Source organism: Puma concolor, chromosome C1 (genome assembly GCF_028749965.1).
Source record: "Puma concolor isolate L17-30 chromosome C1, mPumCon1.1.hap2, whole genome shotgun sequence".
Taxonomy (NCBI): domain Eukaryota; kingdom Metazoa; phylum Chordata; class Mammalia; order Carnivora; family Felidae; genus Puma; species Puma concolor.
In genome coordinates this window covers 29250837-29262958 of record NC_141674.1, presented here as the reverse complement: position 1 = coordinate 29262958, position 12122 = coordinate 29250837, and the positions used below count along the sequence as shown (strand labels likewise).

General features: G+C 44.8%; 1 protein-coding gene across 3 annotated transcripts in view; it reads left to right on the top strand.

Moving 5' to 3' along the window:
* Positions 1 to 12122, top strand: part of MTF1 (metal regulatory transcription factor 1) — a 48020-nt gene that overhangs the window by 29637 nt on the left and 6261 nt on the right. For 2 of the 3 annotated variants that reach the window (XM_086716513.1, XM_086716514.1), the window contains exons 8-10: positions 7104 to 7202; positions 7926 to 8509; positions 11283 to 11346. In XM_086716513.1, the coding sequence (XP_086572639.1) occupies positions 7104 to 7202; positions 7926 to 8509; positions 11283 to 11346 (747 nt within the window). The remainder of the gene's footprint in view (positions 1 to 7103; positions 7203 to 7925; positions 8510 to 11282; positions 11347 to 12122) is intronic. The other variant, XM_086716515.1, reaches the window with a different exon arrangement.

Below are 12122 nucleotides of genomic sequence, written 5' to 3'. Positions count from 1 at the left end.
CAGAAGCTTTTTATCTTCATAAGGTCCCAGTAATTCACTTTTGCTTTTAATTCCCTTGCCTTTGGGGATGTGTCGAGTAAGAGATTGCTACGGCTGAGGTCAGAGAGGTCTTTTCCTGCTTTCTCCTGTAAGGTTTTGATGGTTTCCTGTCTCACATTCAGGTCCTTTATCCATTTTGAGTTTATTTTTGTGAATGGTGTGAGAAAGTGGTCTAGTTTCAACCTTCTGCATGTTGCTGTCCAGTTCTCCCCAGCACCATTTGTTAAAGAGACTGTCTTTTTTCCATTGGATGTTCTTTCCTGCTTTGTCAAAGATGAGTTGGCCATACGTTTGTGGGTCTAGTTCTGGGGTTTCTATTCTATTCCATTGGTCTATGTGTCTGTTTTTGTGCCATGGGGTTTTATTTCTTGATAGAGCCCCAATGGGAGGGTTTGCTGTCTCTGATGCCTAATGCCTTTTGACCCACATCACTCCATTGATAACCTCTGGCCCCAGAAAATTTCTTCCTTTTATTCATTTAGCAAATAATTTATTGAGTGCCTATTCCATCAGGCTGTGTGCTGGTGCTGAGCTTATAGTGGTAAGAGAGTAGGTGTGGTCTGTCCTTATGGAGCTTAAAATTAGTCTACTGGAAGGGGGAGCCGGAATTCCAGTTTCTAGACTTTCTCAAGCCCTGCCGGTCTGACCTGAGTCCGTCTTTTTCTCACCTTGAGCTCACCGCATTGGGTTCCTGCAGGGGACTCTGTCTAGAAGCCCTCCTCTGAAAGACAACCCTGCCGTCTCTTGATCTGATTGCTCCATTTCCCTCTGTTCGGCATTTCCCTGCCATTCCCATGGCTCCGTGATGTCCCTTGCAGGCCACTGCATTAAGCCTGAGCTGATGCTCCTTTGGGAGGGTCTGTGCTTTACTCTGTCACCAACACTGGTTGTTACGTGTGCATTGTTTGTTGTTTTCCTGTGGTAAATAAACATTGCTCACGTTAGATTTTCTAGGAGTATATGCATAATAAGAAGGAATCAATGTGATAGGAAGTATCTGAACAGAGACTGGAAGGCTCAGCAATGCCATGAAATGTGTGCTGTTTCTCACAGTATGGTCAGTGGAGTCATTTGTAGTGCTTGTGACAATGTAGTTTCTTGGGCCTCACCCCAGGCCTACTTCATCAGTTCCTCTGGGAATGGTATCTGACTCTGCATTTTTATATAAACACCCCAAGGCTTGGGTTCTCCTGGTAATGGTAGAGCTGCTTTTAACAGACTAAGCCTCCCGTAGAAAACAAATATATATATATGCTGGGAAAATTATCAAAAACAACTATTTGAAGGCACCAAAGAGCATTCCAAACAGGCAGAGGTAATGCTTGAAAGAAGGAGCCACTTGGACAGCAGCAAAGGCACTGAGTAGGTTTTCAAGTTTTACAGCTTATCAGTCTAGGGGCAAGACCCAGTTGACACCAAACAAGAGGGCTAAAACTCAGTAAACATTCAGTCTCACTGTCTTGAATAAGCAGAGGACAGAGTTCACAGCTCTCACAGCAGCACCTGGAAAGTGACTGGGGACGACCTAGAAAGGAAAGAGTCAGAAAGTGGGAGCCCCACGCGCCATGTATAAACTCTGTTCGCATCTCTGTACATGCGTGAGACATGTACATGCGTGAGACTGTACATGCGTGAGACAGACCCTAAGCAGCCCAGCGAAGGCTGGGCATAGATTGCAGCTGCTGTCGCCTGCAAGGAAGACAGCAGTTTGCAGTTAGAGCACAGCCAAATCAACAGAATATTCAAGGAAACAAACACACTCTTCCAGGAAGTGGAACAGAATCCATAGTCTCTATAACATACCATTTGGATTGTCCAGGGTAATCCAAAATGGGTGAACATAAGAAGAAAAAGGAAAACATTACCCCTACTTAAGGGAGGAAGGTACTCTGTGGAGACCAATGCCAAAATGAGTCAGACGTTAGAATTAGTAGATAAAGATTTTTTTTTTAAGTTTATTTATTTAAGTGATCTCTACACCCGAGTGGGGCTTACGCTCACGACCCCAAGATCAGGAGCCTCATAGTCTACCAACTGAGCCAGCCAAGTGCCCCAGTATACAAGAATTTTTAAGTAGCTCAAATATGGTGAAGGACGTAAAGGAATATGCTTGTAATAATTGAATAAAGAGGAAATCTCAGCAGAGAAATAGAAACTTACAGAATGTACCAAGTGGAAATTCTGGAACTGAAAATGTATCTGGAATAAAAAATTTACTGGTTGGGCTTAATAGCAAATTGGAAATGACAGAAGAAAGACTCAGTTAAATTGGAGATGGATCAATAGAAATTAACCAATCTGAAGAACAAAGAAAAGCATTAAATAAGTACTTCATATGATTTTTATGCGTATTCACATTTCAGGGCTGATACTCTAAATGCAATTTCTATACTGGATGGCCTCGATGCCCTCTGAGTTATGGAACCTACGATTTCTGGATATAATCCCTCTTTAATCTCAGATTGTATTAAATGGTTTGGGAGTCCACTCCCTGGCCAGGGCCATGACAAATGACTAAAGAGCTTTCTGGAGCCCTGGGGTCATCGGGTGAGGTATTCTGGTGTGAGGAAACATACGTACTTGTAAAAAAAAAAAAAAAAAAGGCAGGGGGGTGTGGAGCAGCCTTTTCTACCACAGTTTACATCAGCAAGAGAGAGACTCTGTCCTTGGGGGGTCAAGTTATATATGGTGCCCTCACCACCCACCATTTATCCAGAATTAGAAATATTCTCATGTTTAGTCTTTCATTCTAAGGCCACAATTCCTTGAAGTAATAGAATTGATTTTGCTTTAAAAAAATTATGCACTGTTAATATCAAATATACATTTTACCGAAATCATCCTTTTATGGGTTTCTGGGCAGTCACATGCATATGTGCATCCTGGAAGTGAGCTGTGCTTTGCTCAGATCTTTTGGTACAGGAGGGGTGAAGCCTCTAGGCAGTGGCCCTCAGGGCCTCCTGGCACCTGAGCTTCAGGATCCATCCTGATCCCATACAGCTCCCAGTGTCCTTTGTCTCTCTGTGCCAGGCCCCAGAGGCTTAGCCTGTTCTGGTCTCCTCAACTTTGGGGAGCTGCTCGAACTTACTCTGCCCCCAGGGTATGTGCCCTGAAGACTGGCAGTGGCTCAGTCACAGGTCCTTTCAGCACTTTGCTTTTTCCCTTGTTTTTTTTTTTTTTCCTTTTGTTTTGTTTTTGTTGGTTTTGTTTTGTTTTGTTTTGTTTTAATTTAAAAGACTTGTTTTTGAAGTATAATGTAGTACAGAAAAGTGCATCTAGTCACAAATGATTAGCTTAATGAATGATCACAATTCATCCCATCCACGTAACCAACATGCAAATCAAGAAACAGAACATTCCCAGTTTCCCCGGAAGCTCCCCACCCTCCATGCCGCCAACAACTATGACCTCTCCCTAAAGATAACCACTGTCCCAGGGCGCCTGGGTGGCTCAGTCGGTTAAGCCTCCGACTTCAGCTCAGGTCATGATCTCACAGTCCGTGAGTTCGATTCTGTGCTGACAGCTCAGAGCCTGGAGCCTGCTTCAGATTCTGTGTCTGCCCCTCCACTGCTCATGCTGTTTCTCTCTGTCTCAAAAATAAATAAAAACATTTAAAAAAATTAAAAGCTTTAAAAAAAAAAAAAAAAAAAGATAACCATTGTCCCAACTAATAACCTGAGATGGATTTTTACCTGTTGTTGTGCTGTGTATACTTGGAATCATGCTAGTCATACTGGTTTGTGCTGGCTTCCTTCTTGCAACATTATGTTGAAGAAGCGAGTCTGCATTTGTTGCAGATCACTTGTTCTCACTGGTGAACAGTATTGCACTAAGTGAATGTACCACAATTGTTTTTTTCTACTTCCCTTGGGTATTTGGATAGTTTCTAGTTTGGAGCCATCATAATACCGCTGCTGTGAACATTCTTGTGCCTCATCTTTTGGAGCCATATGGGCTTATTCCTTTTTAACAATGTTACTGCTGATAATTTGAAAACAGGTAAAACCAAACAACCACCATGAGGAAGTTGCAGAGCTTATAGGAGTTGTCAGCCCACTACTTTTCAAACTGGGTTGCGCCTCTTTATTGGGTTATAAAATAGGGGTTTAGGATCAGCATTTTAAGGGCATCAACACAATAGACAGTATCAGAAGACATTGCACGTGGTAAAGATAAGCCTCGTTTCGTAGACTTTTGTTTCAGTTATACATATGGATAAGTATGGAACGTGAAGGATGTACTTGCGTATGTATAAGATGTATTTCTTACTTTGCCTCATGGCATCATGATAGAGTTTGAAGGCCGCTGTCTTGGCCTGTGAGTCTTTTGGTTGTTGTTGTTTCCGAATTTTTATTTTTATTTAACAAATAAATAAATTCTAGTTAACATGTATAGTGTAATAATTGGTTTCAGGAGTAGAATTTAATGATTTGTCACTTACATGTAACACCCAGTGCTCATCCCAACAAATGCCCTCCTTAATGTTCGTCATCCATTCAGCCCCTCCCCTGCCTACCTTCTTCCATCAACCCTCAGTTCTCTGTCTTTAAGAGTGTCTTATGGTTTGCTTCCCTGGCTGTCTTTTTTTTCCCCTTCCCATTTGTTCATCTGTTTTTTTTTTTTTCTTAAATTCTACACATGAGTGAAATCATATGGGATTTGTATTTGTCTTTCTCTGACTAATTTCGCTTAGCATAATACACTCTAGCTCCATCCACGTTGTTGCAAATGGCAAGATTTCATTCTTTTTGATGGCTGAGTAATATTCCATTGTAGATATACATATATACATACTACATCTTTTTTTTTTTTTTTTTTTTTTTAAGAGAGTGAGAAAGAGAAAGTCCCAAGCAGACCCCATGCTCAGCATGGAGCCTGACATGGGGATTGATCCCACAACCCTGGGATCATGACCTTAATTAAGCCAAAATCAAGAGTCGGGTGCTCAACTGACGGAGCCATCCAGGCGCCCCTATACCACATCTTCTTTATCCATTCATCAGTTGATGGACCTTTAGGCTCTTTTCAGTTTGGCTGTTGTTGATAGTGCTGCTATAAATATATATCAAGGTACATATACCCCTTCAAATCTGTATTTTTGTATCCTTTGGGTAAACACCTAGTAGTGCAATTGCTGGGTCATAGAGTAGTTCTATTTTTAACTTTTTGAGGAACCTCCATGCTATTTTCCAACTGGCCCATGATTCTTAACTCTCTCTGGACTGGAAGCAGGAGACTTTGTGTGGGTTTTTGCCTTCAGCGTCTGTCATGCAGGCATTCGGAATTACTCCTCTTCCAGTTGATGGAATCATGCTAGAATAATTGGCACCTCTGAATCAAATGGACAGTTTCATTTCTGAGGACCTCTAGACTGCTGGACAGTTCTACTCACGACATGTGCCAGGACCCAGAGTGATCCTCCCCGCCCCCCCCCCACCCAGAAGCAGAGTTGTTGCCAAATGACCTTTAAAAACAAGTTGGCACTGACACAAAATATTGCCCAAAGATGGGTTTTGTTTGGTCTATACAGTGTTTTGTTTTCAGTTACTTGCTTTTAGCTACAAATCGGTGGATTTCACATAAAAATCCGCATTTCAGACCATTTTTGAGCCCTGGAAATCCCCAGTCTGAATATCACAGGGCAGCATTCCTCTGAAGCCCTTTAGGTGACTGGCGTGCATAGTCTCCAGTTCACCAAAGTCCCCGCCACCCTTGGTTCACTTCTGTCACCTGCCCACACTCCTGGAGGCGGTTGCCTCTGTCACTTCTGCCCTACAAAATGTGGGGTGGAGGTACACTGGAGACGAAAGAATTGCTGCCCCTGTACCCTCCTTAACCAAAGAGAAGCCTGAGGGTGGCCATTTTTATTTGGTGCCTATCAGGAGTCAGACCCTCAGGGCATTATATGCCCCCCCCCCCCATTTTATCTTTCCTAAAATGCCTGACATTTTCTTAATTCTTAATTACAAAGAAACTTGCAGTGACAAACAATAGTGAATATAAGGCGGTCACTATTGCCTCTCATGAAAAGTTTCTTTATACTGTTTGATTCGTTACCATGTGTACATACTAGAATATCATAGATGTTATGTAATGACCTTGAAGGATATTCATAATATATTATTATTACATGAGAAAAGCAGGTTGCAGGTAATGGATAGAATACAATCCCATTTTTAGGAAAGATTTGGTCTTCTTTTAGAGCAGGGGGCCAGAAACCTTTTTTTTTTGGGGGGGGGGAGCCAGATAGTAAATATTTTTGGCTTTGCAGACCATAGAGTCTCTGACATAGCTCAACTCTGCCGTCAGACCATGAAAGCAGCATAGACAATAAATGAACAAGCATGCATCTGTAAAACTTTATTTATAAAAACAGGCATTCAGCCTACAAGTCATAGTTTTCTGACTCCTGTTTTTTTTTTTAATTTAAAAAATTTTTATTAATGTTTATTTACTTTTCAGAGAGAGAGAGAGAGACAGCATGTGAGCAGGGGAGGGGCAGAAAGAGAGGGAGACACAGAATCCAAAGCAGGCTCCAGGCTCTAAGCTGTCAGCACAGAGTCCGGCATGGGACCCAAACTCACAAACCACATCATGATGTGAGCCAAAGTCAGACACTTAACCGACTGAGCCACCCAGGCGACCCTGTTTTTCTTTTTAAATTTGAGAGAGAGAGAGCATGAGCTGGGGAGAGGGGTAGGGAGTGGGGGTGTGAGAGGGAGAGAGAGAGAAAGAATCCTAAGCAAGGCTTCATGTTCAGTGTGGAGCCCAGTGAAAGGCTCGATCCTATGACCCAGGGATCATGACCTGAGCCTATATCAACAGTCAGATGTTCAACCAACTGAGCCACCCAGGCGCCCCACTGGCTTCTGTTTTTGGGTATTTGAGGAGACAAATCTTTACTGTCTGAGGTTTAGGGAAATCTTTGTCACCTTGGAAAGGAGAAGTTGGAAACAAGAAGCATATCAAAAAAGATAATTCTAGTTCTGTTGCTGTGTGTTCTCACAGTGAAGAGTTGCCTCAGGGTGACAAGTCTCCCATCTTTGTCTCTGTCCATCAATCACAGGGCCAGGACCTCAGCACAATTTCACCAGCAATCATCTTTGAATCAATGTTCCAGAATTCAGATGATCCGGCAATTCAGGAAGATCCTCAGCAGACAGGTTTGTTTCACAGACTCTCTTCCTGAGTATCTCTTGCACGGGTCAAGGGACTCCCCACTCGTTGACACACCCATGCAGGCACGGGGAAGTTGTAGTTCAGTTCCTTTGAACAAAGTGTGCATTTGGCGAGGGGTCAGGGAAGCGTGGGCCTTTTGTTCAACCCATCTTTTCCTCTCCTTCCCTCAGCAAGAGTCCACTTGAGGGCCTACTGTCCCTAGACCTTCAGAAGAAGGGGTCTCCTTCTCTAAAAGCTCTCATTGGCTTTCAAAACCGAGGAGAGCTCAGAGCTCTTTCTTTTTCTGATGCGATACTGTGCTCGTGAGTGGGCAGGATCCACAAACAGCATCAGATGCATAGATCATTCTGTGTTTGAATGAAAATCTGTCCCTGAAGCTTTCACGGTAGTCAGAAAGTGTGTTCACTGGTTTTGCCAAAAAAGGATGTCCAGTCTCTTCCAGAAAAGCCTTAGGATACTTTTTTTTTTTTTTTTAAATGATAAAACCTATACTAGCTCTTCACATTTAGAAAGTGAGACTGATCACGAAGCCCGGTTCTTTGAGCAGAGCGGTCACTAAATGAAAACAGAAAGCCAGCCTTCTGGCAATGAAGGTACTGGCTCTGACGGACTTCAGCTGCCTTTGGTGTCGCCATAATGACTGTGTTTTTGTGGCTCATGTAAGGCTTGGGATATGTATATATCTTTCTATTTCTTTTTCTTGCCAGCTGCCTTGATTGAAAGTTTTAATGGTGATGCAGAGTCAGTCAGTGATGTTCCGCCAGCCACAGGAAATTCAGCATCTTTATCTCTTCCGCTTGTACTGCAGCCCGGCATCTCCGAGCCACCCCAGCCTCTACTACCAGCCTCAGCACCGTCTGCTCCTCCGCCTGCTCCCTCCCTAGGAACTGGTTCCCAGCAAGCTGCATTTGGCAACCCCTCTGCTCTCTTACAACCTCCAGAAGTGCCTGTTCCCCACAGCACACAGTTTGCTGCTAATCATCAAGAGTTTCTTCCGCACCCCCAGGCCCCACAGCCCATCGTCCCAGGACTTTCTGTTGTTGCTGGGGCTTCGGCGGCGGCATCAGCCGTGGCAGCACCGCCCCAAGCGCAAAGTACTACTGAGCCCCTGCCAGCCGTGGTCCAGACTCTGCCCCTGGGCGCCAACTCTGTCCTGACTAATAATCCCACTATAACCATCACCCCGACTCCCAGCACGGCCATCCTGCAGTCCAGCCTAGTCATGGGAGAACAGAACTTACAATGGATATTAAATGGTGCCACCAGTTCCCCGCAAAACCAAGAACAAATTGTAAGTATTCTGACTGAAAGGACCCCCGGGGGTGAAGCGTATTTACACGGGTGACGTGTTCAGAGGCTTTTACTTCAAAAGGAAGATGGTTATCGTATCTGCCCTGAAACATGTAATTCGGCCTCTTGTCACTTCCCCACGATCGAGGGGTATAAATCCAGGGAGTGCTGTGATGGATACCTGCAGGAGGGAAGCAGAGAAGCAGCCTTCGTGTACTGCCGGGTGGATGGCCGCAGGCACGTGAACAAATGTTCCATCTGCAGTGTAATGCCACCCTCTAGGACAGGACAGCAGTCAACAGACTGCAGAGGCCCGAGAACGATGTAGGAAAGCGGTTCTTCTCCAAGGCAGAGTCAGACTGACGTGAGGGAATGGTGGGCCACCGTCTGGTAGAAAACAGCAGTGGCCAAGTCAGCGAGAGAGTCTGTGCACCCAGGACCTGCTCTAGAGCCAGTTTCTGCAAAAGTGTTTGGTCTCGATGATGAAGGAAATGACGTGGTCATTCACTTAAATGCATTTCAAGGGCCCAGTATTTACCAGATACCATGCATGATACTCTTGGGGGTACAGAAAAGTGGAAACCATGATCTCTTTTTCATAAAAACATATTCTGCTTAAAGATGCTAAAATGTCCCAAAGAAGGGTAACATTACCGGTAGGTAAAGTGCCGAATCGCAATGAAAATGGTAGTAACAGCTGTGATATATGGAACCCTTACTACGTGTAACAGCTTACTGTGCTAACTAAGCACTTTTTGAAATTGTTTTTTTTTTATTTTTTTTTTTTCAACATTTATTTATTTTTGGGACAGAGAGAGATAGAGCATGAACGGGGGAGGGGCACAGAGAGGGAGACACAGAATCGGAAACAGGCTCCAGGCTCTGAGCCATCAGCCCAGAGCCTGACGCGGGGCTCGAACTCATGGACCGCGAGATCGTGACCTGGCTGAAGTCGGACGCTTAACCGACTGCGCCACCCAGGCGCCCCATGAAATTAAGGATCTAACATGTGCCAGTCATTACCTTCTGTACATTATTTTTAGATTACTTTTTTTTTTTTTTAAGATTTTACTGAACAGGTGGGGCAGAGAATTTCCATACACTCCCTGGCTACCCGTCCCTCCCTGCCAGTTTGCCCTAATAGTAACATCTTGCATTAGTTTGGTACATTTGTTATAACTGATGAATCAGTATTGATATATTATTACTAATTAAAGTCCATAGTTCACATCAGGGCTCACAGTTTGTGTGCAGCATTCTGTGGGTTTTGACAAAGGCATGATGTCATGTGTCTCCCATCATAATATTCAGAGAAGATTCAGCACCTAAAAATCCCTGTGCTTTACTAATTCATCCCTTCTCCCTCTCCCCCTTTCCCCTAGCAACCATTGATTTTTTTTTAATTTTTATAACGTTTATTCATTTTTTTTTTATTTAAAAAAAAATTTTTTTTTCAACGTTTATTTATTTTTGGGACAGAGAGAGACAGAGCATGAACGGGGGAGGGGCAGAGAGAGAGGGAGACACAGAATCGGAAGCAGGCTCCAGGCTCTGAGCCATCAGCCCAGAGCCCGACGTGGGGCTCGAACTCACGGAACGCGAGATCGTGACCTGGCTGAAGTCGGACGCTTAACCGACTGCGCCACCCAGGCACCCCACGTTTATTCATTTTTTAAGAGACAGCACAAGCAGTGGAGGAGCAGAGAGAGAGGGAGACACAGAATCCAAGTCAGGCTCTAGGCTCTGAGCTGTCAGCACAGAGCCCTAGGCGGGGCTTGAACTCATAGACCGCAAGATCGTGACCTGAGCCGAAGTCAGATGCTCAACCAAATGAGCCACCCAGGCACCCCTCCATTGCTGTTTTATAGTGTCAGCTCCCGTAGCTCAGCCAGAAGCTTTCACATTCCTCCTAGACTCATCCTAGAGGCACCCCCCACCTTTTTTTTCCTTTAAAGGGATAAAAGATAAAGCCTTTTTACGATAAGACTTGAAGAAAGCAGAAATCCTGTAGCCAATGTAACAGGAAGTGTAACTAAGGTGGAAGGGTGAACTGTGGGCATGACTTTATAGTCGTCCTCGTAATAATGTAAATAACCAATGTTTGCTGAAGGCTCACCGCATGCCGCAGACTCTGCATACATCATCTCCTTTCACCCTTGCAGGGGTCCTTTGAGGGGTCCTTTGGTTATCATCCCTGTTTTTACAGATGAGGAAACTGAGACTCAGACGTGAAGCCACTTTTCTGACCTCAACAACTGAGAAGGGACGGGGCTCGTGTCCAGGGCTTATGGCATGCCGCAGGGGGCCTTCACAGGGGCTCTTCTGCCTGTGAGAGGAAGTCTTAGCCAGTCCTTAGCATGCAGCTTGACCCTTGAGGAGACCAAAGAACTTCCCAGACTCACAGAAGTACTGGGGTGTGGTGGGAGCAGAGGGCTTGTAGGGAAGCTAGCCCTGGGGATCCCTTTGAGAAGACCACAGCTTGAGCAAAGCAACCTTGGTCCCTTTGAGCAGACGGAACCTACTGGATTGGGCAGCTGGGAGACAGCCAAATAGTAGGGGACAAAGCTGGCTGCGTTGTCAGCACTGAATGTCAAACAGTACACTGACCTCATGTCAGAGCGCAAACAAAACATCACTCAGTGCAAAAATCCTTGAACACTGAGGGTTTTCTGTCCTCTTGGATGACCAGTATAATCGGGCAGGCTTCAGGTCCTTGGAGATCTGCCATACTTGAGTGGCCATAAATGTGATTTTTTTTTTTTTTTTTTTTCCAGCAGCAAGCATCTAAAGTTGAGAAGGTGTTTTTTACCACTGCAGTACCAGTAGCCAGTAGCACAGGTATGTAATTGTGTGTGTTAACTTTAAAAGAAAGTCAACTCTCTGGGCCCCTTGAGGCACAGCTCATTGTTGCTTTGCCCCAGTTTTGAAAACCTCGAATTTGTCAGATTGTATTGTTTGTTTATTAGAGTATTTCACCTTCTCACAGCTATTGGAAGTTAGCGGGTTTATGGCATAAATACCACAGTTAACATTCCTTAAGGGGTCACCGTTCTTTCCTTTCAGATATAGCTTTTAAATGTAACCAGAAGAAAGTCTGACTCACAGTGAATGCCAAAGAGGGCAGCTGTTAATTCACTGGACTCTTTTCTAGTTACAGTAACGAAGAAGTAGCTTCTGGGTCAGAGACTCATACAGAGCGAAAAGTTCCTTTTTCTCAAGCTATTTTATAGATTAAGAAACGGGGGCCCCAAACGACTAACTGACCCCTCCAAAGTCATAAGTGAGTTTGTGGCAGAGCCAAAGCACTAGTTCTCAGGCCTCCTGACTCGCACTCTGTTCTCCTGCCCCCGGGTCTCTAGCTTTTTTGAGACACACAGAGCCTGTCTCATCTCAGTGTGCATGTGCACAGCACACATACCTGCACCAAAGAGCGGGAGCGTGGGCGCGCACGCAAGGCTGACAGTGTACAGGGGTGCTCCCCCCACCTACTGTGTGTCTGAGACTGGGGGTGCAAGCACGAGCAGGAGGCCCCGGTGGAGCTTGGTCTCGGGCAGGCGGGACTCAAGCCCCAAGTCCCGCACAGTGTGGAGAGCAGTGCGTAGGGGGGCAGCAGC